Source organism: Phyllobates terribilis, unplaced genomic scaffold, assembly GCF_046119375.1.
Source record: "Phyllobates terribilis strain yellow unplaced genomic scaffold, ASM4611937v1 Scaffold_1__5_contigs__length_1240528914, whole genome shotgun sequence".
Lineage (NCBI taxonomy): Eukaryota > Metazoa > Chordata > Amphibia > Anura > Dendrobatidae > Phyllobates > Phyllobates terribilis.
Genome location: NW_027362761.1, coordinates 350175612 through 350199571, shown reverse-complemented (window position 1 = coordinate 350199571; position 23960 = coordinate 350175612). Strand labels below are relative to the sequence as shown.

General features: G+C 43.0%; 1 protein-coding gene across 1 annotated transcript in view; it reads left to right on the top strand.

Moving 5' to 3' along the window:
* AACS (acetoacetyl-CoA synthetase) overlaps positions 1-3718 on the top strand; it is a 104248-nt gene extending 100530 nt beyond the window's left edge. The window contains exon 18 of the mRNA XM_073676145.1: positions 1040-3718. Coding sequence (XP_073532246.1) covers positions 1040-1177 — 138 coding nt within the window. The 3' untranslated portion in view covers positions 1178-3718. The remainder of the gene's footprint in view (positions 1-1039) is intronic.
* The last annotated feature ends 20242 nt before the right edge of the window (positions 3719-23960 follow it).

Here is a 23960-nt window from a genome sequence, read left to right as displayed (position 1 = left end):
CTTTTAACGTTTTCATGCCAGTTTCTCAGCTAAAATGGGTGGATGGGGGTCCTGCGGGGGCGTAATAGCAATTAAATGAGCTGTGGAATTTTCTACACCAGAAATCTCACTCCAGTCAGGGACTGGAGTAAGATTTGTGACGAGGCTCATGAAGGCCACTTGTCAGACGCCTGTTAATGAATCAGGAGTGTCTGATTCCAACATGCCCCCTCATCAAGACTGGTTCGAAAATCGCTGGTCTTGATTAATCGAGGCTTTTGTGTCTGTGATTAATGGGATGTAACCTCAACAGTCGAGCACAGTCCTTCATGCCGGAGGCGAGACTCAGCCAGCTGCTCACTGAGCAGTGTGCAGAACAAATGGTGATGTAATTTAGGGCATAGACAGTGATTCTCGGCAAGTTGGGAGTTACGAGAAATGCGTTCACATGGTGGGAGCAGTACAGGCTCCACAGAGAAGGAGAATCTGATCAACTAGTTGCCAAAGGGGAAGTTATGGGGCGTCCCAGAGTTCTAGATAACATTATAGTAACCCATACAGTTCATGGAGTGTGTGTTGCCAGTGTCAGCACTTATCATATTGTCTGTGCCATTATATTGTGTAACATTATTAACCGCAGGAAAGTCTCAGGATAGCGGATACTAAGTAAAGTGGGAAGAGTGTTAGGAGTGAGAAACAGTGTGGGCAGCAATTTAGCCATCTTGAGACTGTATAGAAGCCTCAGGATGGTGCTTTGTAGGTGGAGTGGGTGGGCAGTGAGGGTGAGTGTTTACATTCACACCGCCAGATGCTTATTTCCTCTGATATCAGTTGTCGGGGAAAGTCAGGAGACCCCCATATACATTATTAGATAGTTGCCACATTCAGCGATCTACAAACTAATGTGTATATGTACCTTTTAGATCAAGTCGTTTCAGCAAGAGAGCTAGAATAAAGGAAATACAAACATTAAATCACTTAGTAACTTGCATGTACTTATAGTTGTATACTCGTGTTGTATAGTATGAAGTAACCTGTGGTTTCTTTATTTGCTTTCCAGTATACTATTAGTGGGAAGAAGGTTGAAGTTGCTGTGAAACAAACGATCGCAGGCAAGGAAGTAGCTCACCGTGGGGCTTTCTCTAACCCACAATCCCTGGATTTGTATCGCAATATTCCTGAGCTACAGAATTACTGAGCACTGGGCACAAGAGACTGTCTATGTGGCATGTGCCTATTCATGCCAATCGTGTATATATACTGTATTTAGGTGGATATGTCTTGGTCTTTAACATGGAAATGGGAAAAATATCTATCCATCGGCCCACCTAATCTATCTCACACTCTTTGTAGATCTTTTAAAAAAGAATCCAGTTTTCTTCTGTTTTCAGTCTGATGATAGGAATCCTTAAATATTTGATTGGTAACCCAGTACATTTATAGGGTTTAGCCTTTATGGCTTGCAAATTTGATGTGATTGAAGATCACATGAAGAGCAATGCTGCATTTACACCTAGCTTTTTATGGCAGTGTTGATAATAAAGGAATTGGCTCTTTGAATGTAAATGGGCCAGTACAGCCTGTACACCTTAGGGCCCCATTCACATTAGGTAGAAGTGAGCCGAACCCGAGGATTTCTTCAGGGTCAGCCCACCATTTAATGTGTATGGGGATCGACGGGTCCACCAAGCGTGTAACAAAGCGCAATGTGAATGCACCCTAAGCTGTGCTAACCTTTGGGGCTTCCTGCAGAACGCTGCTTGTCAGTGGTAGAGATTTTTTTATGTAGATAATTAAGATCCTCATTTTTCTCTTGCACATAAACATTTTAGACATATGAAAGATCCTATGTGCATTCCCTTTCTCAGCCTTAAAACAACAGGTACGACTATACAGTACAATGCAGCTCTCCTCTTACCATGGTGCTTTACAGCAGTTACAACACTGCAAATGGCGTTCTGGCAGCAGAACCTTTTAAATGCATTTTACGATAGTTAACGACTGTAAGACATTTTTATATGACATAGAAAATAACCTTTTTATTCCCTGATCGTCCCTAAAAACAAACGCAAAATTCTGTAATCTATTATGGTATCGCAGGAACCTCTCTAGCACATTCCCTTTGTCTAATATGTGAGCGGCCTGAAGATGATGGGCAATGATGGAGGGACTGCACACCTTAGTGCCGCACTATATTGTTAAATCCTGCAATGTTTATGGCTCTAGTATCAACCTGAGGAAGTGCAATGCAATGCTTTTAATTTTTTTTTTCTTCCTAAGACCATTTCTATCCTCTGGTTACTGATGTGTCTGCTTTACTGTGAGATTTGTTTACAGGGTTTCCATAATTGTACCTCTATAATGTAGGCAGATGTGGGGAATACAGAATGACTTATGCCAAACCCAAGTGCACTAGCCCTGCATCCTGCTGCTTATTGGTCAGTCCGGGTGTGATTTTTGTGTAACTTTCCATTAGCCGTTTGGCTAGCTGCTTCCGGTTCCAGTTATTTGTTACTGAGTGTGGTTGTGGCTGCACCCTTTACTGCCCATGTCATTTGGGCACGTTTGGTTTTCCAGTTGCATTAGAAGCTGTTCACAATATTTTATGTATTCCTTCTACAATATTACAAAAACCATTAAAGGAAACAAAACAATGCAATGTCATGATCTTGGCAAGTAAAAGATCAGGTCAAACCAATGATATTTGTTGCTTTTAAAGTTATGTTGCGTATTTGCTCTATACGACAAGATACAATTGCTTTTATATGTTACAACACATTGGCCCACATTTACTAATGCTTTCTATTATTTATCTTAAAGGGAATCTGTTAAAAGGTTTATGCTGCCCCATCTGAGAGCAGCATAATGTAGGAGTAGACACACTGATTCCTGTGGTGAGTCACTTATTGACTTCTTGCTGTAATTTTGATCATTGTTTTATCTGCTCGGGATCTGCTAGTCCTCTCAATGATGAGCTCCTGCCATGTACTTCTCTATATTCATGACCTCAGTTTATCCCAGCCCCCCGCAACTGATTGTCTACTTTCTGTCTATGTACAGTGTAGACAGAAAGCTGTCCATAAGTGGTGTGGCGGGGTTAATACAGAGCTTAAAATTGAGAAGACTAGCAGAGCTGCTGCAGATTAATCAGTGGTATTGTCCAAACCACAGCAAGGAGTCTATTAAATGTCACTGTGTTGGTATCTGGGTCTATGTCCTTCCTTATATTGTTTCTCTCAAATTGAGAATTATAACCTTGGTTACAGATTCCCTTTCAGCTGAGTCAATGCAGTCTGTACAGGCACTAAATGGTATCTCAGTGGGAAACATTATATTTCATGCATGATACGCCAAATGTGATACTTTACTATTATTTATGCCAGTTGGCTTACTTTACATCATTATTTGGGGTAAAATTCAGGTGCACACCAATAATCGGTGTCTTTTTAGACCTGCCTGATCAGCTGCACCACCCTCTTTTTAGATAATTGAAAAATTAGATACACACATTGGTTCTTCTTGGTGCAAATCAATAACAAGTTTGTCTAAATTGATTTAGATAAAAAAAGTGCAACTTACACCAGATATCTGGCACAATAACCAGTAAATATGGGCCACTATTTTACCTTCTGTGTAGATAGCAACAAATTTTTACATGTTTTATTGCAGTTTGAGAATGCATTGTATGTGTATTAAACTGTTTATTGTTATGCATTAAAGTCAATACCTTTTCAGCATATGGCAATCTTCTTTCTTTTTTTTTAAACTATTTGGTTTTTCAGATATTAATGGCAATATAATCCTATAATGCCTCATAAGCAAGACCAAGTTGAATGTGGTTCACACGATGCAAGAGACATTACAAGCTATTATAACCTAAGTATAGCAGTGTAAAGCCCCCGTCACACTAAGCGAGATCGCTGCTGAGTCACAAGTTTTGTGACACAACAGCGACCTCAGTAACGATCTCGCTACGTTTGACACTTAGCAGCGACCAGGCCCCTGATGTGAGATCGCTGGTCGTGTCGGAATGGTCTGGACATTTCTTTGATCGTTGAATCCCCGCTGGGTAGCATGTATCGCTGTGTTTGACACCTTACCAACGACCTTGTTGACGACTCAGACACAGAAACACATAGGCGTGCATTGTTATACAGATCGTTACGGGTCGCGGCATCGTTGCTGCGTCGTTGGGAAGATCTGACTGTTTGACATCTCACCAGCGACGCAGCAACGATTCCTGACAGGTCGTATCGTTGTCGGGATCGCTGTAGCGTCGCTTAGTGTGACGGGGCCTTTAGTGTGCTAAGAAGTAAGACGCGAGGCACTGGGATAATTGCCTAAATCCTACTCTGCTGCTACTCCAAACTTTAATTCTCTGCTGGATTTATTGGTCAAAGAGCCTGAATTGGCAGAGAATTGTGGCAAGTATAATCTAGTCTCATTTCTGGTAGCATGTTATTAAAGACTTAAAGAGGTTGTCCACTACTTTTTCATTGATGACCTATCCTTAAGATAGGTCACCAATGTCTGATCAGCCGGGGTCCGACATCCCCGCCGATCAGCTATTATTGGTGTCACCGGCGGCCGGAAATACTACCTTGTGGAGCTGGCGGTCTTCTGATAGTTCAAATCAATAGGAGGCGGATGTGTAGTACCCTGCGGCGGCCAATGTCAGAAGACAGCCAGCTCCGCAAGTGAGTATTTCCGGCCGCCGACGCTGATAACAGCTGATCGACGCGGCTGCCAGGTATCGGACCCCGGCCGATCAGATATTGATGACCTATCCTAAGGATAAGTCATCAATAAATAAGTAGTAGATTACCTCTTTAATGCATTAATGTTGATCAAAAATGGCAGCCACATTTGAGCACATAGTGAAAAACTATAGTAGCATGTACCGTATCCTGCAACATGGGGAATGGAAGTTAAGAAATATGCTTCATGTTACTAAACCACCTTAAGCTACACTTAAGAAGTTTTCCCTGGTGTGGGAAAAAGAGGGTGAGGGTTACATTTTCTTTCATGCTGCCTGATAATGGCTTTGCTCAAACTTGGCATTGATCAATTTTACAGAACCACACTGCAGGCTGAATGTGGCCCCTGGGCTGAAAATTGTGAGTGATTCATAGATACCGAATGAAATTCAATCTGTAATGGATCAATAATTGCGCTTCCGAAAAGGAAATTCTAAAAAGAACAGAAAATTAGCATGCAATATTGCAAATTGCAATTTGAAATTGTGCCCATGGTGATATCAAGAAAACTCGAACATTATTCTCTGCCGTTTCTCTAATGGCTTTTTTAGTTAGTGAAACAGTTATTTTGCCATTATGGTAGACCTTTTAAGAAGCCAAATGTTACATTTTTTACATCGTTTACCTCAATTACCTATGTCATGGCCTAATTTCTCTATTCCTGTAATACCAGAGCGGTAACTGTGCACATATTATCAGTGCATCATTAAGAGACTAGAAAGCGATGGTGCCAGAGTCCATATAGAACTACAGGAAAGTACTGTACCTGTCAATTACATTCTTGATTTCAGTTTATTGTTCAAAGAAGATTTTACTCCAAACACAAATCTGATATATTCAGACAACCTTATAAATGGACACGGAAAAATGGGTCATTTCGCTCCTGTTCCATAAGAACAATTATCTGATTTTGTCAATTTACCTTATTTATCATTTTCTGGTCTATACATTAATATAATAGCCGGGAAATCAGCCCTATAGACAAAGTCTGTAATCCTAGTAGCTAAAATGACACTGAAATATGTTGTGCCATTTGGCTACTAGGGATATTTAAATAATATGCCGTCCACATACTGAATTCGGTGTAATCATGAGAGCTGGGAGCACCGGCTTTTTTTCATATCAGTCGTTGATAATTCTTATTATTATAGCGCCATTTATTCCATGGCGCTTTACATGTGAAAAAGGGGGTATACATAGCAAAAACAATTACAATAATCTTGAACAAAAATGCAATGGCAACTGGTACAGAAGGAGAGAGGACCCTGCCCGCGAGGAATCAGTCTACAAGGGATGGGTGAGGATAATGATGCAGACTTCTCCAAGACAAGCAACATGGCATTCTCTGTACAGAACTGCTTGCAGCATATAATGGTGAAGTATGCACAAACCCTCAGGGTAATTTCATGTGTGACTTATTTGCTACAGATTTACAGCGCAGATTTACCAGCAACCATTCCACAGCGAAAGGTTAGGTGCACATTATCGATTTCTCTCCATCCGAGAAAAATTGATCTGATTATGCTAATCACACTCTGATCAGAGTTTGATCAGAGTGGGATCTGATTTTCTCGGAGGCGTAGAAAAAAAAAAACCTTCTCCATTATGTCAGTCCAGACTGTAGTTGGATGTTATCTAAGTGCAGTCTGATTTTTTTTTTTACAAACCTATAGACCTGAATGGGTGAGAGTCATCCGATTCCCGCAGGCAAATAGAGCGTACTGTGATTTTTTAAAATTGTATTTATTTATTTTTCTTCCTCAGTCTACTCTGTCAGAGGACAAAAATCAGACATGTACACAGTCCCATAGAATAACATTGAGTACAAATGCTTCCGTCAAAACCACGGATAGCACTCATCTGATTTCTACGGTCATGTGCACGAGCCCTAATGCAGAAACAACTAGGAAGATAGGATTAAGCAAATCTCATCTACACATAATTTATATGGTGAAAATATCTATGTGTGCAGTGTCAATTGTTTTTTATTTAATTCGTCATGGAGTTCGCCCAAAATTGCAGCATGTACTGGTACCATTAGACTTAGAAGTTTAGTCTAATCTCAAATCTGTTAGTGATTACTTCTAAATACATTAGACTAATGTTATCAGTCAGCCAACAGTGTAATGTGTGTGGGGTCCAGATAGATGATTGTTGCTGGACTGCTGATCCTTTTAAGCCCCCGTCTCACATAGCGAGATCGCTAGCGAGATCGCTGCTGAGTCACGGTTTTGGTGACGCAACAGCGACCTCACCAGCGATGTCGCTATGTGTGACACTTTGCAGTGATCAGGCCCCTGCTGTGAAGTCGCTGATCACTGCAAAATGTCCTGGACCATTTTTTGGTCTTTGCCCTCTCGCTGGTCAGCACACATCGCTGTGTGTGACCAGCGGGACCAGCGATCAGGCTGGTAACCATGATAAACAGCGGGTTACTAGGGGCACACGCGCACCTAGTAACCCGCTGTTTATCATGGTTACCACTCTGCTACAGTGAGCGGGAGGTTACCACTCACCGTAGCAGGCTCGTAGCCATGATAAACAGAGGGTTACTAGGTGCGCGTGTGCCCCTAGTAACCCGATGTTTACCATAGTTACCAGCCTGCTCCTGCTTCAGCAGACTGGTAACCAGGAGCAGGACATCGTGGAAAGATCGGGATCGCTGTAGCGTCGCTAAGTGTGACGGGGCCTTTATTCTCTCTACAGGTAAGCCACCAGAGATATCTGGCAGCGGCTCTCTGATGAAGAACACAGGAGCGAAAGAGAGCACCCCTTTATTTTTTTCAGCATATGAGAAAATCACTGATGGTAAAAACTGACACACTGCTGAAAATCTGATTAATAAAAAACACTGATGACAATTTTTTTGCTTTTTGTGTACGAGAAAAATCATTTTCTCTGGACGTAAATAGTGAAGATTTCTTTTCAATGACTTGAAAATATCTTGAAAGTCATAATCCACTGATACATAAAGTATATAGCATCACCTCTTATTTGGAGGTATCTGATCTTTTCACTAGCACCTGACAAAGTGCTTATTAGAATGTGGAATTGTTAGTTTCTAGTAGACAGGTACATTGTCTGTAAAATACTATTTTATATTCTCAGTTACAGATTTAGAAATGAGAGTTTTCTTCATTGTCTAGAATCCATTATGTAGCAATGCTTTAAATGAAGCCAAGGTGAAATGATTAAGATGTATCAGCTCCACATCAGGTGAAACCTTCTGAGACAATGTGGAAGATCTGTGTGATCTTTGGTTTGAGAAACAGAGACCATATTCTCCCAAGTGTCACTTTCTCAGGTAAACCAGCAGTGACGGAGAAACGAAGGGACAAGTGACAAGTGAAAATGAAATGGTTTGCGCAGCGGCTCATTATTGTATAGTATGTGACTTGTAGACATCTCCTGGGTCTGTTACTGATTTGCTTTGAGCTGCTTATTAAATGAGATCTGTGAAGCGAGAAGTTCTATGTGATGTCCTCAATGGCCTCGTTGTGGTTCAGTCTCCATCCTCTATTGTATTCTTCAGGAATAAATAACTAAATTGATACAACTTTTCATAGGAAAATGAATCCATGCTCCCCCAGGAATAGTGAACAAAACAATAAAGAGATCTCAATTAATTGGGAAAAGTAATACTTAAATGCAGTGGTGAATGTAAGTGTCGCTGCTGTGTACATGATCTATACACGGAATACAACACTGAGAGCTCCCGTTATATAATGGCGGAAGAAAGGGATATTGGAGCAAGAAAATATGTTTAATGTGTCACTTATTAGGGTAGATGGACAGGCTGCGTCTTTGTTTAGCCTGTGTGCCTTTGTGTTACAGTTTTTAACCTAAGCTATCGCATCACCCAGGCCTCACTAAGGAGCACAACATCTTCCTGTAGCAATAGCTATAGCAGTACCTCTAGTACTGGGAAAGAATATTTGACCCTTCCCAATTTCTTCTGTTCTACTTTTAATGTTACGCAAGAATAAGTCATGTAAACACAAAATGCTGATTTCTTAAGTGGTTGTCCAGGAATATTTTATTTAATATTTTACTATGGCCCTTAAAACTAACAGACAGGTAGCTGCTAACAGACGCAACTACTTGCCTGTTCTACCTGGCGCAAGCTTAGAGCGGTCACCGATCCTGCTGGCGATTTCAGCTGCTCCGCGGCAACAGAGAAGGTCTTCTTCGCAGTTAGGCAGCAGGGATCTGGCTGTCAATCAGCATGACGTCGGCAGTCATACCCCGCCAACAGAGCAGAGTGGATGAGAAGCTGCTGCTCTGTCAATGTGACGCCAGTGAAAGCTGGTGAATTGCCAGCAGGAGTGGTCTGTGACCACTCTGTGCCGGCATAGATCTGTGCCAGGCACAACAGGCAGGTAGTTAGCAATTACGCAGTAAAAGAATAAATGGTCCTGGATAACCTCTAGTGATGGGCGAACCCGAACAGTAATGCATGGACCCTGAACACTGACTTCTCCAGGAAGTCTGTTTTACTGTTCGGGTTCGGCAGCCCTAACATCGGCTGGTTCCCATACTGTCATCTGTGTGACAGCATGAGAAACACCGGTGCCTCTAATCGGCAATAACATCGTTACCGCCGGTCAGAGAGCTGCAGTTCCCACACTGTCAGATGACAGCATGTGAGCCAGCAACTGTGACAGGCGGAAAAAAGGTTACCACCAATCACAGGCGTCGGCTGATGAGGGTAGTACTCTCATCAGCGTACGCCAGCTGTCAATAGCAGCAAGAGCAGGTGCCGCTGGTGGGAGTATTCATCAGCCCGGATGTTCGGGCCCCCCATTCATCTCAATGGTGTCCGAGTACCGTTCTGGTACCCGAACCAAACTTTTTTTTAGATGTTTAGCCGAACCCGCCAGACCCAAACATCCACAATCTTTAATTAAAGGAAAATACAGTTCATGTATACAAGGTCCTACTTGAAAAAGCAATTGCCTACTTAACTGCTTGATCAATGAGTTAACCATAATGTGTAAAGGTTTCATTTAGTAATAATTGGGTTCCATTTCACCAGCCATGATCACTTATTGAGCTTGAGCACAAGGCCGTATTTTCAATCTGAGCATGATCCGATAAAACATCAGATTGCACTTGGAGCAATGTTATTTTAGGAGGCCGGAGGGTACATGTCTGATTTTCTTTTTTAGTTGAACCGAACCAGTCCAAGGAAAAAAATCGCAGCATGCCCAAGTTTGATATGATATTTGGATCACACTTGGCTATGCAAGTGAATGAGTGCACGAAAAACATCAGACTGCACTTGGATGGCATCTGAGTGGATTTCCAACGACTGACAGAATGGAGAAGATGGAGAAAGTTTTTTTCTCCATCTTCTGCTCATCCGAGACAATCAGATCACACTATGCTCAAACTCTAATTAGAGTTTAATCAGAGTGTGTTTTGCATAGTTGACCAGATTCTCTTGGATGAGAGACTATATACTCATGTGACCCTAACCATATAGTTGGTAATGAGATGCAGCTAGAAAGAAAATCAGCACATGATGCTACAATTTAAAGAGATTCAAATACAGTCATTGAAATCGAACAGTCTGGAAGACCTGGAAATCAGTTTGGAAGAAATAAAGTTAAAGGAGACCTTTCACTTAATTCATGCTGCCCAAACCACAGGCATCATAAATCAGAGCTTGGCTGCCTAATTGTTGCCTGGTATGGTGTTCCCTGTAACGCTCCGACACTTGAATAGACGGCCAGGAGAGACCACATGAGTCCAATGCAGCTTCTTCCCAACTTACTCCAGGTGACTGACAAATCTCTCCCTAGAAAAACCTGGCTGCAGTCATCAGGGCCGGCCTTAGGGTATATGGCGCCCTGTGCGAAATCCCTCTTGGCGCCCCCCCCCAAAGAAAAAAAATTAAACTCATGTAGGTGAAAACAACAAGTGCATTTTTTATTAATCAAATGATCAAGTAATAACAAGCAACAAAAGTTGAACAGACGGTCATTATAAAGTATAAAGTGTTTTGAACAGGTACAATTTTTATTTCTGAAACAATCAATTTCAACCATAAAATACACATTCAAAGTGCATTGCAAAGAGTCCCAAATGAATGTGCTTAGAAAATAACTTTTCGGGCTTTTGTTCTTGCAAACTCATCGATAGTGGTGGTCATGTCCAGACTCTGAAGAATGTCATTTTCAATGGACAGGACTGCTAAAGCTGTTAGTCTGTCATCTGACATTGACGACCTCAAGTAAGTTTTTATCAGTTTTAATTTGGAAAAGCTACGTTCTCCTGAAGCCACCGTGACAGGAATTGTCAGCAAAATACGAAGTGCTACCCACAGATTGGGGAAAGTGTCAGTCAGACTATTTTTGTTTATGAAGTTTAGCACATCAAGAGGATTTATGGTATCACTAGGTAAAAGACTTTGAATGTGGTAGAATTCCTGGGCCAACTCTTCTCCGTTTACGTCAGATTCAGTTCCACTAACCAATGCAGCTTGTAGATTTAGGCAACTTCTTGTCAGGTCTTCTCTAGAAAAACTATTATTTTTTATGTTGTATAAGAATCCCCATACTCCGTTATGGTTTTCTAATTGTTTGAAGCGCTCCTCCAATGATGCTGACGCTGTGTCTACTAAAACGAAAAAAAAATCTACCTTGAATTTAGATTGCGGGTCTGTTATTGCTTCGTCCCGTCCTTCATAACTAAAACTAGCTTTCTTCACTCTGATGCGCTTTTCTGGCCTAAACACTGGCTCCAAATTCAAATTCTCAGCAATCTCCTTTGCACTCTGCAGTGCCATGTCAAATCCTTTTTCACGAAAGTTTCTAATAAATTCTAGACACTTGTGAATTAGTTCTGTCACTGTACTGAGATCAGAAGTTTGTCTTTGCATGGCTTTACTTACGATATTTATTTGAAACAATATGTCATACCAAATGATAAACGACATGATAAACTTAAAGTCCGTAATCTTCTGAGCAAGAGTCTTGGCTTCAAAAGATACATTTGGCTCAACTCTCTCTTCCTCAGATAGTGCAATTAGTGCCTCATGTATGTCTCCTAAATGATAACGAAAGGGTTTAAGGCAGTCTATTCTGCATTCCCATCTTGTAGTAGACATGGGTTTCAAAGTCAGACCTGAAATATGGTCAGTCAAGATTTTCCACCTTTTAACAGAGCCAGAAAAAAGAACATAAATACACTGGATTAAACCAAAAAGGTCCTTTGAGTCTTTACTAGATCTTGCTGCATCTCCAACCACAAGATTAAGACAATGGCATCCACATGGTACAAAGACAGCACGAGAATTTTTCTCTAAAATTTGAACTTGAACACCGTTGTGTTTTCCTGCCATATTGGCACCATTATCGTAGCCTTGACCACGACAATTAGTAATATCTAAATTTTTCTCACTCAGAAAGTCAAGAAGGGCATCGGTCAATCCCTTTCCTGTTGTGTCTACAACATTTTTGTATCCAATAAAATGTTCCTTAATTGTGTATATGCCACATACTTCATCCAAAAAGCGAATGGTAAATGACATTTGCTCCTTGTGGCTTAAATCAGGGGTGCAGTCTAGTATTATAGAGTAATATTTAGCCTGGTTGCAGCGCGTTACAATGTGGTTAATGACTTGGCTTGCCATCAGAGCAATAATTTCATTTTGAATAGTTTTACCACAATAGTGGTCTGATATTTCTTTGGAGACAACACGATGCAGGTGTTCTGACATCACTCTATCAAACTTTCCAAGTACCTGCACAAACCCCAAAAAGTTTCCATTATTGGGGGTAAAAAGACGATCAGAACTTCCTCTGAATGCCAAATTGCGTTCTGCAAGAAATTGAATAATACATACAAGCCTTTCCAACACTCCTCTCCAGTGTTGTCTTTCTCTATTCATAAGAGTTTGCATGTTGGAATCTATTGTTGTATTCGTCTTGAGCCGAACCTGAGTCTCCAACCATTTACGTTCTGCTAAAAAATGATTTGGTGAGGACTCGTGTGATTTTAATATAGATGATATATGTTGCCAGTCTTGAGATCCATCTAAAGCAAGAGATGACCTTGGTTTTCTATCAAATAATTTACAACAAAAGCAGAATACTTTGTTTGCAGATTTTGAGTAAACCAACCACTGTCTCTTGCAGTGTTGTCCATTAACCAAAACTCTCTTATAGAATTTAGCAGAAAAGTGACGGTCATTTGAATCTTTTTTAAACTCCATATCTGTTATATGAACAGGCCCAGTTTCCACAACATGATCTATAACTTTGGTAGTCAATGAAGGCCATAGAGCGGGATCAGTGTCAATCAGTATTAGATCTTGATTGCTTGGAAATTCTGGGATATCAGTTTCCTGGTGACCAGTGCCTGTGTCAGCTGCAGAATGTTCCTCTGGATTTTCAACATTTTCAGTTAAATTTTCTAAAAATTGAGGATCCTCTGCTATCTCTGATTCATCGTTTAGAGAGCCATCAGGGTTTGAAAATTGTCCTGACGTGGAAGGTTCATCCAAATCGATTTCTATTGGACCTTCTCTATGTGTCGCTACACTTTCATATTGTTCTGCAGCTGTCTCTTTAGAAGAGCATTGGTCGCTGGATTTCTGAAAAAGCTTTTTGAAAGACTCTGCACATTTTTTGTCTTCAACTTCTTTAAGTGCTTTTCGTTTTCGATTTTGTGCTCCTGATAGTTTTTTGGGGCCCATAATTAAACTGAAAAATGTATATAATAATAACACTATTATTATTGAAACTTAAATATTCTAAATATTCTTCATCTTTTTATTATAATGCAGCAACAAAGAACAGATAGTCAGGGAACTGATCTTCTACCAACAAAGGCTGTCCATTTATGATGGGAGTCGTAGTTTTGCAATGGCTGACTCACAGGGTGGCAATGGGGACATTGGGGGGATGTCTGTCTGTCTGCACCTTATTGTTAACGTCTTTATTCAAGTTTGTTCATCATATCAGGCTCAGCAGCACAGCACTCACCAGTCACCACCACTTTGTAGCTGAGCTGCCTGCAGCATCCCCGGCGCGGCACTGTGTCTGAGCTGTGTGACGTCACAGTGCCGTGCCCGCGCCAATGGAAGGAGACGAGAGATGCTGCAGGCGGCGCCTCCCGCACTGTCTCCAGCGCTGGGGGTAAGTGTGTGAGGAGGAGAGAGTGCAGCGCGCCCGGGTCCCGGCCGGACATTTCAGAGCAGAGAGGGGGCGCCGGCGCCTGAGCACAGAAGAAACGCTGGGCGCTCCCTCTCTGCTCTTCCATAAGAAAAATACCGACGGGGAGGGAGCCAGCGCAGCGCCCCCCTTCACTCTCAAGTTTGAGGCGCCCTGTGCAGTTGCACAGCTGGCACGCCCCAAAGGCCGGCCCTGGCAGTCATGCAGCTAGGCTCTGATTCATGCTGCATATGGTTTGTGCAACATGAATTAAAGGGAATTTGTCAGCAGGTTTTTGTTACTTCATCTAAGGGCAGCATGATATAGGCACAGAGAAGCTGAATCTAACAATGTATCACTTACATTAAAGGGTGCAGCTGTTCTGACTAGTGATGAGCGAGTATGTTCTGTTAACCCTTTCGGCGAGCATGCTCGGGTGCTCGCCGAGTATCTTCAGTGTGCTCCGGTGATGTGTTTCAGTCACTCCGTGCTCATGATTTGCGACTGTTTGACAGCTTTAATACGTGTCAGGAATGCCTAAGAAACATGCATTCCTCACATGTATTAAAGCTGTCAAACAGTCGCAAATCATGCACACCGAGTGACTGAAACATATCACCTGAGCACACTGAAGATACTCAGAAAACACCCGAGCATCCTCGTAAATCTTGAGTAACGAGCATGCTCGCTCATCACTAGTCCTGACCAAATCACAACTTTTAGATTTAGAATGAAGCAGAGCTGAAAGAGCTTCCCCCTCCCACACCAGGCTCTCTGTGTACAAAGTCCATACCAGTGAGGTGCTTATCACAGAAGGGGTGGTTGCCAGACTAGTGTAGTCCAGCAATGTTAGGCTATGTGCCCACGATGCAGAAATGCTCCCAAGATGCAGAAATGCTCCGGATTTTTCCTGAGCGTTTCTGCATCTCCCCTGGCAGAAAAAACGCATGTGGATTGTACATGTGGATTTTACATGCGTTTTTCCTGCCAGGGACAAGCGGATGTGAAGCGTTTTGATCATGCGATTTCGCATGCGGGTGTCAAGCGCTTTCCAATTGATTTTAGCATCACTTGGAAAGTGCTTCACAACTTGGTCACACTATATAAATCCATGCAAATGGCATGGATTTTATATAGTGTGACCACGTCAGTTAAAAAAAAGAATAAAAATTTAAAAAAATAAAAAAAAACATATACTCACCTTCCGATGGCCCCCGGTCTCCTTATCCAATGCGTCCGGTCTTCCCGGGGTCTCGCGGTTGTGTAAAAGGACCTTCCATGACGTCATTTAGTCATGTGACAGGTCACGCGACCGCCGACGTCAGTGGTCGCGTGACCCGTCACATGACTAAATGACGTCATGGCAGGTCCTTTTAGACCATCGCGAGCTGTCGGGGAGCCAGGACATATCTCTATGGAGACCGGGGGCCATCAGAAGGTGAGTATAATGTATTTTTTTTATTTTAATTCTTTTTTTTTACAGGTACTATGGTACCCGGGTCTGGAGGAGAGTCTCCTCTTCTCCAAACCCGGGTACCATCCGCACATTGAATCGCTTAATATCCGCATGTGCACATGTAGTCATGCGGATATTAAGCGATTTGATGCAAGTCAATGGCGGCAAAAACGCTGCGCTTCCGCAAAATAATTGGTAGTGCTGCGGATTTTTCCACAATGATAATCTGCAGCGGAAATTTCCGCAGCTTGTGCACAGCACATGTGAATTATCATTGGGGGACATGGCAGACCTTCTACCAAGCGTTTTTTAAGCGTTTCTGCAGCGCAATTGCCGCTGCGGAAACGCTTAAAAAACGCATAGTGGGCACACAGCCTTAATCTATTAGTGATAAATCCTTCACAGGTAGTAAAAAGCACACACTTTGACAAGTGACACATCCCTGAATTCTGTGTTTCAGCCTCTATCTCCTGCTGTCTTCAGATTACATAGCAAAAGCTTGCTGACAGATTCCCTTTAAGTGTCAGGTTCCCTTTTAAAGTCTTCAAGTGATCAAGTCAAAGTCCTTCAGAAGACCATGGCCAGTTTTTGCATGTAAACCTTCCAATGAAGTACAATTAAACTAATTCTGCAAAGAAGAATGGGCCAAAATGCTTCCGAAGAGATGTTAAAACATCACTAGTTATTACAAATATTTAATTGTAGTTATTACTGGCACGAGAGGCACAGCCAGTTATTAGGTGGAGTAATGATTATTACTTTTGTCACCAGGCTTTTTGCCACCTAATCTGAGAGCAGCATAACGTCCAGGCAGAGACTCTGATTCCAGTAATGTGTCACTTACTGGGCTGCTTCGTGTCGTTTTCATGAAATTATTTTTTTTATCAACTGGAGATTATCTCTAGAAGACTAGTAAACCTGCTGCCATGTAGCCCTCCATCTTCATGAGCTCTGTATAACCTCACCCCCACCACTGACTGGTAGCTTTCTGTATACAATGTACAGGGTGGGCCATTTATATGGATACACCTAAATTAAATGGGAATGGTTGATGATATTAACTTCCTGTTTGTGGCATATTAGTATATGAAAGGGGGAAAACTTTTCCAGATGGTTGGTAACCATGGCGGCCATTTTGAAGTCGGCCATTTTGGATCCAACTTTATTTTTTTCAATGGGAAGAGGGTCATGTGACACATCAAACTTATTGAGAATTTCATAAGAAAACAATGGTGTGCTTGGTTTTAAGTTAACTTTATTCTTTCATGAGTTTTTTACAAGTTTATGACCACTTATAAAATGTGTTCAAAGTGCTGCCCATTATGTTGGATTGTCAATGCAACCCTCTTCTCCCACTCTTGACACACTGATAGCAACACCACAGAAGAAATGCTAGCACAGGCTTCCAGTATCCGTTATTTCAGATGCTGCACATCTCGTATCTTCACAGCATAGACAATTGCCTTCAGATGACCCCAAAGATAAAAGTCTAAGGGGGACAGATCAGGAGACCTTGGTGGCCATTCAACTGGCCAACGACGACCAATCCACTTTCCAGGAAACTGTTCATATAGGAATGCTCGGACCTGACACCCATAATGTGGTGGTGCACCATCTTGTTGGAAAAACTCAGGGAACGTGCCATCTTCAGTGCATAAAGAGGACAACACATCATCATGTAGCAATTTCAGATATCCAGTGGCATTGAGATTTCCATTGATGAAGAATGGCCCCACTATCTTTGTACCCCATATACCACACCATACCATCAAGATACGAGATGTGCAGCACAGAGGTACAGAGATCACATGGTGTAAGAAATCCTGTTTAGGAGAAATTTTGTTTACCCCTCCTGTTGTTAGGATATTATGATCACATGACTTATACCATGTGATCTCTGTACGTCGCCATCAATGGATGATGACAGCGCATGCGCGGAGTATTGTGATGCATCACACTGATGACGCTCCGGTCACTAACAGGAAGCAGTTCTCCTGCGCATGCGCGGTATGCGAACTGCGCTGGAAAGCCGGTACCTTCACAGGTGATCTCCTTGTGAGTAAATCTAACAGGACTTGGAATGTTTTTTATGTATTTTTTATGAATTTTTTATTTTTATGTCATTTATGTTTTAACACTTTTTTGTGTGAATACTTTTGGTCCTAGCACATTTTTTCATTTTTTGCTTTCTCCTTGTACTGTAATGTAGCAGGAACACCCTCATTGCCAGTCAAAGTTTATGACTAATACACAGGTTACATCTTTAATTAAATAAATACATTTAGGCTGTGTGCACACTATGCGTTTTTTAAGCGTTTCTGCAGCGACAATTCCGCTGCAGAAACGCTTATAAAACGCTTGGTAGAAGGTCTGCCATGTTCCCCAATGATAATCCGCATGTGCTGTGCACATGCTGCGGAAATTTCCGCTGCAGATTATCACTGCGGAAAAATCCGCAGCACTACCAATTATTTTGCACAAGCGCGGCGTTTTCGCCGCCATTTACTTGCATTGGAACACATGGAATCCGCATCACTGCATCTGTACATGCGGATTCCATGCGTTTCAATGTGCGGATGGTACACGGGTTTGGAGAAGAAGAGACTCTGGACCCGGGTACCATAGTACCTGTAAAAAAAAAGAATAAAATAAAAAATAAATATTATACCTACCTTCTGATGGCCAACGGTGTCCTTGTCTCGGCTTGCCGGCAGCTCACGGTGGACTCAAGGCCCTGCGGTGATGTCATTTAGTCATGTGACGGGTCACGCGACCGCTGACGTCGGCAGGTCCTTTAGTCTACGGCGAGCTGCCGGCAAGCCAAGACAAGGACAAATGTAAATATCTTTACAATGGAGTAACAAAGCACAAAACTGATAAGAGAAGCAGAATCAGGAGAACTCGGGGATTTTTACAAGGTATTTAAATAAACTTTTTTAAGCAAGTGACAGGTACTCAAGTCAATGGGCAGTCATTTTCCTGTTCCTATGTTCTACAGGCAAAAAATGATTGTTAATATGATTGTTTTATATCCAGAGAATATCATGTTGTTATCAGCAGCACATCACCTGTTTACACAATATGCTGCCAATAATGATGGTTTTTAAGCTGGCTTAAAAATCATTGCAGCCAAGGAACGAGCTTGTTTGTTGATGATTGCCATCCTGTTTAGACAGACCAATAGGGGAATGAGCGTTCCTACAAACACTTGTTCACTGATTATTGGCTTGTGTAATGGGCCACTAGAATTATTAGCCAACCAGCCTGAGGGCAGCACGGTGGCTCAGTGGGTTAGTACTGTAGCTTTGTAGCGCTGGGGTCCTGGGTTCAAATCCAACCAAGGACAACATCTGCAAGGAGTTTTCCCCTTGTTTGCGTGGGTTTCTGCCAAACTTAGATTGTCAGCCCCAATGGGGACAGAAATGAAGATGTCTGTAAAGCACTGTGGAATTAATAGCACTATGTAAGTGATTAAAAAAATAAAGCAGACATATCACCACTTATCTTTCACCTTAACAGAGCAGTAAGGTTATTATGTATTTTGCGTGGACTTAGGACCCCATTGCTCGTACAGCGTTTAGACAATGAGTGCTTTTTGAATTGAACTTGAAGGGCAAGAATCAGATACAGTTTGTATGGGATTTGCTGGTTGAACCTAAAGCCTCAGCATTGTGCACCTGTCATCTGCAATGTTATATTGCAGTGCCTTGCATCTTCCAAAGGGTTAAGCATTAATATTACATGAGAATATTACAGTTGCCCGAACATGGCTCATATAATTAGGTGCTCATCAGTAGATGTAAAAGATATATTCCTAATATTACGCTATAGAAGCAGAACAGAAATTCATAGCTGAACTTTTTACTCACTTTGGGGTTGAGCAGGCTATTACAAAGCAGAAAATTGTTGGCAGATAGCAGTGGGAGAGATCAATGTGTCAGATTGCTATCCTCAATCTTCAGCAAATGTGTTAGTTGAGGGCATAATTCAACTGTGCTGGTGTGAATTGGATTACAAGTGTTGGTGAGGCAGAATAAAATAGAGTTTGATAGCAACATGTGTATCTCCCTGTAGCTGGTATGACGGGGGCCGTTTTAATTTCACACAGGAACGGGCATAAGATAGCTAGCCACACCACTGTGTAATGAGAACATGCTGCACTCTTGATAGAAGGAAACAGAATGTGCGACTGGAAGCAATGTAGTCTACTTTATGAGCCCTGTACCCACTCAGAGGAGATTGCTTAAAAATCTCTTATTCCAAGCAAAGAATATTTACATACAGTATTGTGCAAAAGTTTTAGGCAGTTGTGGGAAAAATGCTGCAAAAGAGAAAACTAAATCAAATCAATATTTGGTGTGACCACCATTTGCTTTCAAAACTAATAATTTCTAGATACATTTGCGCAGAGTGTTTGAAGGAGCCCGGCAGGGAAATTGTTCCAAACATCTTGGAGAACTAACCACAGATCTTCTGAGGACATTGTGCAAATCCTGCTGTCGTTTCATATAATTTGTAGTGCCGGCGTCCCTGCCCTCTGCTAGGCAGGGACGCTGTTCCCCTCACCGCTATGCTCCGTGCCCGGCGTCCCTCTCCCGCTCTGCTGGCAGCGCGCGCTCCTTCCCGGCCACTGTGCTTAGGGCGCGCGCGCGCGCCCTCCCTCCCTCTTAAAGGGGCCGCGCGCGCCGTCCTAAGGAGTCCCCGGCCAATGGCCAGAGGACTTTACCATATATAAGGCACCTCCTCCAAAATGGAGGTGCCCGAGCAATGTTGTTGCACCGTTCTACTCTGCTTCAGCCCTCAGGTCCCGTTGCCAGTTACCTGCCAGTTACCTGCCAGATTCCTGCCAGCTTGCTGTCCTAATCCTGCCTGATTTCCTGTTACCTGCCTGCCTGCCTGAGGTCCGACGGTCTGCCTTACAACTCCGGTCAGTCTGTCTAAGGACCAACTTGCCCGCTCACCTGGGAGCGCACATCAGCTACCTGCCTGCTTGCCTGAGGTCCGACGGTCTGCCTTACAACTCCGGTCAGTCTGTCTATGGACCAGCTTGCCCGCTCACCTGGGAGCGCTTCTCCGCTACCTGCCTGCTTGCCTGCCCGGAGGCTCCGCTGTCACGTGCTGTGACCATCAGCTATTCCAGACTCTTGCCCGCTCACCTGGGAGCGCTTCTCCGCTACCTGCCTGCTTGCCTGCCCGGAGGCTCCGCTGTCACGTGCTGTGACCACCAGCTATTCCAGACTCTTGCCCGCTCACCTGGGAGCGCTTCTCCGCTACCTGCCTGCTTGCCTGCCCGGGGGTTCCGCTGTCACGTGCTGGGACCACCAGCTATTCCAGAGACTCTTGCCCGCTCACCTGGGAGCGCTTCTCCGCTACCTGCCTGCTTGCCTACCTGGAGGCTCCGCCGTCACGTGCTGTGACCACCTGCTATTCCAGAGACTCTCGCTTGCTCACCTGGGAGCACACATCCTCCATCTGCCTTGCTAGCCTACCTGGAGGTTCAGCCATCACAGGTCGTACCTACCCTTTACCTAGAGACTGCCCCGGTCACTTGCCGTGACCTCCAGCCCGTTCTTCCAGAGACTGCCCTGATCACTTGCCGTGACCTCCTGCCCGTACACCCAGAGACTGTCCCGGTCACCTGCTGTGACTGCCTGCCTGGTCGCCACCCGCTCCCTTACAAGGACCGCTCCCTTGTATAGTAGCCCAGAGGTTCCGCCTCCCAGACCCGTTACATAATTCCACACAGATTTGATGTTGTTGAGATTCAGAGCTCTATGGGGGCCATTTCATCCTTTCAAAGTATTCTTTATGTTCAAGATAGTTCTTCATGACATTAGCTGTTTGGTTAGAGTCATCATCCTGCTGCAGAATACATTTGGGGGCAGACGCCTCCTTGATGCTATTTCTTGATGGATAAGTATCTACCTGTATTTCTCACCATTGAAAACACCATTAATTCTGGCCAAATCCCCAACTCCATTTGAATAATGCCACCCCAAACTGGCAAGCAACTTCTAGCAAGATTTCCCTGAAGAGTAGATGGGTGTAGCTGGGTCCTACTAGTTGCTTCCAGCTCTGAGCTGATGCCCTTGCAGGACATCTTCCGATTTTGAAGCGTAGTAAGCATGATGTGCCTTTCATATGCTGCACTAATATTCCATAGTCTGCGGTACTTAACTTTACCCATTTTTTGGTGGCTCTTCAAAAGAGGTTTAAGGACTCATCTTCAAATTCCAATATGCTTTGAAATTTTTGCCTATGAGAGATCTTGCTGATGCAGTATAATTACCTCGTGTCTTGTTTGCTGTGTCACGTCATGGTTTATGATATGACCTTTGACATGAGACTGTGACGCGCCCCCAGGGCAGTGGGGTACTCGGTGTCCGGGCCTATGGATGCTGGGGGAATATGTCACAGTGGCTGGCCCGGTCCGTGGCCCAGGTCGGTCAACAAAAAGGGGATAGTTTATATGGGATTTGTAGTTTGATCGTGACGCCACTTGTGGTTTCTGATAATTTGTACCAGCGCTGCTGCAGACCTCTGAGGCAGTTGATAGGCAGCTAGGATGGTCAGCTCCCCACAGGTGGAGCGGGCCTCAGGGCAGTGTAGAGTTTGACGAGGGGTGGTGATGCTGGGGCTTGTAGTGCAGTCGGGATAGCGCAGCAGGAGTAACTGACAGAGACAGGGGATTCTCTTCAATACCTTTACTGGTGCGGATGTCAGGTACGGTCCAGGGTACTCAGTAGGATGGGTGCACTTCAGGACTTCTCCCCAGTGAGCGGGTATAAGGCCTCCTGGTCCGTGTCTCCCTCTCTCTAAGCTCCACACAGTTGTTTCACACTTTTTTGTTAAGTATATAATTCCACATGTGTTAATTCATAGTTTTGATGCCTTCAGTGTGAATGTACAATTTTCAAAGTCATGAAAATACAGAAAAATCTTTAAATAAGAAGGTGTGTCCAAACTTTTGGTCTGTACTTTATATTTCTCTTTTTTTCATTCACTTAGCATTTGTTTTAATTGATAAACATATACTAATTAAAACTTTATTTTCGAGAGCATTCATACCTTGCAGCATTTTTTTCACACCTACTTAAAACTTTTACACAGTACTGTATGTATTGCCTGTTTTACATTTATGGAAAGTAATGAACATGGTCAGCAAAAAGTACAGATTTACAGTACAGTATAGTACTCTAGACCGGGGCAGACTGTTAGGAATCTGTCAATCCAAAATAGCATTCACAGACAGACTTTGCACTAGCCACTCCACTTACTTGCTCCCATGAGTTCCCTTGTATACCCCTTTTCATCTCTACATAGGGGTCTTGTCTTTAATGCAAGAATCCCAGGGTTGCATCCACAGAGTGGATCCAAGGATTAGTGATAATAAATTAGGCCTTATTCTGGGCAGGCAGTTTTGAGCAGACAGCATATGTCACTGTATTATCTGTTAATGTGTGCAGTTCCTCTAGACTGTACTGGGTGACCTCAGAGTTTTATTTGTAGCAGTTTGATGAAGATAATGATTACTGTATGTCCCAAGTAAAACAGGTAATTCTCTCACAATGTCTGAGTGCTAATGATTATGATAATAAATAATAATTAAGATTATGCTGAAAGCTGAAATCTGCAACAAATGCAACGGTTTGAAAAGAAGAGTTGTATGGAACTAAGCCTCAAACAAGAACTGAAAGACTTGTCTGGCTACAAAAAGTATCTACAAACTGGGATACTTTCAAAACGGGATTGTACTAGGTACTAACCATGCAGGATCCATTTTCCTTTTTGTCATTTTTAAAAAGTAAAAGATGACAATATATATATATTTTGCCTAAAATACAAAGGAAATGTGTCATCTTTAACTTTAGGCCTTTTAGAGATCATTTCATCATCAACTTGGTTAACTGTTCACAATAACAGTCATTTTGGCCAGGGATGTCCAAACTTTTACATGCCACTGTATAATCTCTAAGACCTACTAACACCAGCAATATAAATCCTTAACCATATCACTCTCGATAGTCTCCGTAGTCATCATATACACTGCTCAAAAAAATAAAGGGAACAGAATATCACTCCAAGGAAACCAAACTTCTGTGAAATCTAACTGTCCACTTAGGAAGCAACACTGATTGATAATCAATTTCACATGCTGTTGTGCAAATGGAATAGACAATAGATAGAAATTATTGGCAATTATCAAGACACCCTCAATAAAGGAGTGGTTCTGCAGGTGGGGACCACAGACCACATCTCAGTACCAATGCTTTATGGCTGATGTTTTGGTCACTTTTGAATGTTGGCTGTGCTTTCACACACGTGGTAGCATGAGACGGACTCTACAACCCACAGAAGTTGCTCAGGTAGTGCAGCTCATCCAGGATGGCACATCAATGCGAGCTGTGGCAAGAAGGTTTGCTGTGTCTGTCAGCGTAGTGTCCAGAGGCTGGCCAGTACACCAGGAGACAGGCCAGTACACCAGGAGAGGGGGCCGTAGGAGGGAAACAACCCAGCTACCTCCTCCTTTGTGCAAGGAGGAACAGGAGGAGCACTGCCAGAGCCCTGCAAAATGACCTCCAGCAGGCCACAAATGTGCATGTGTCTGCA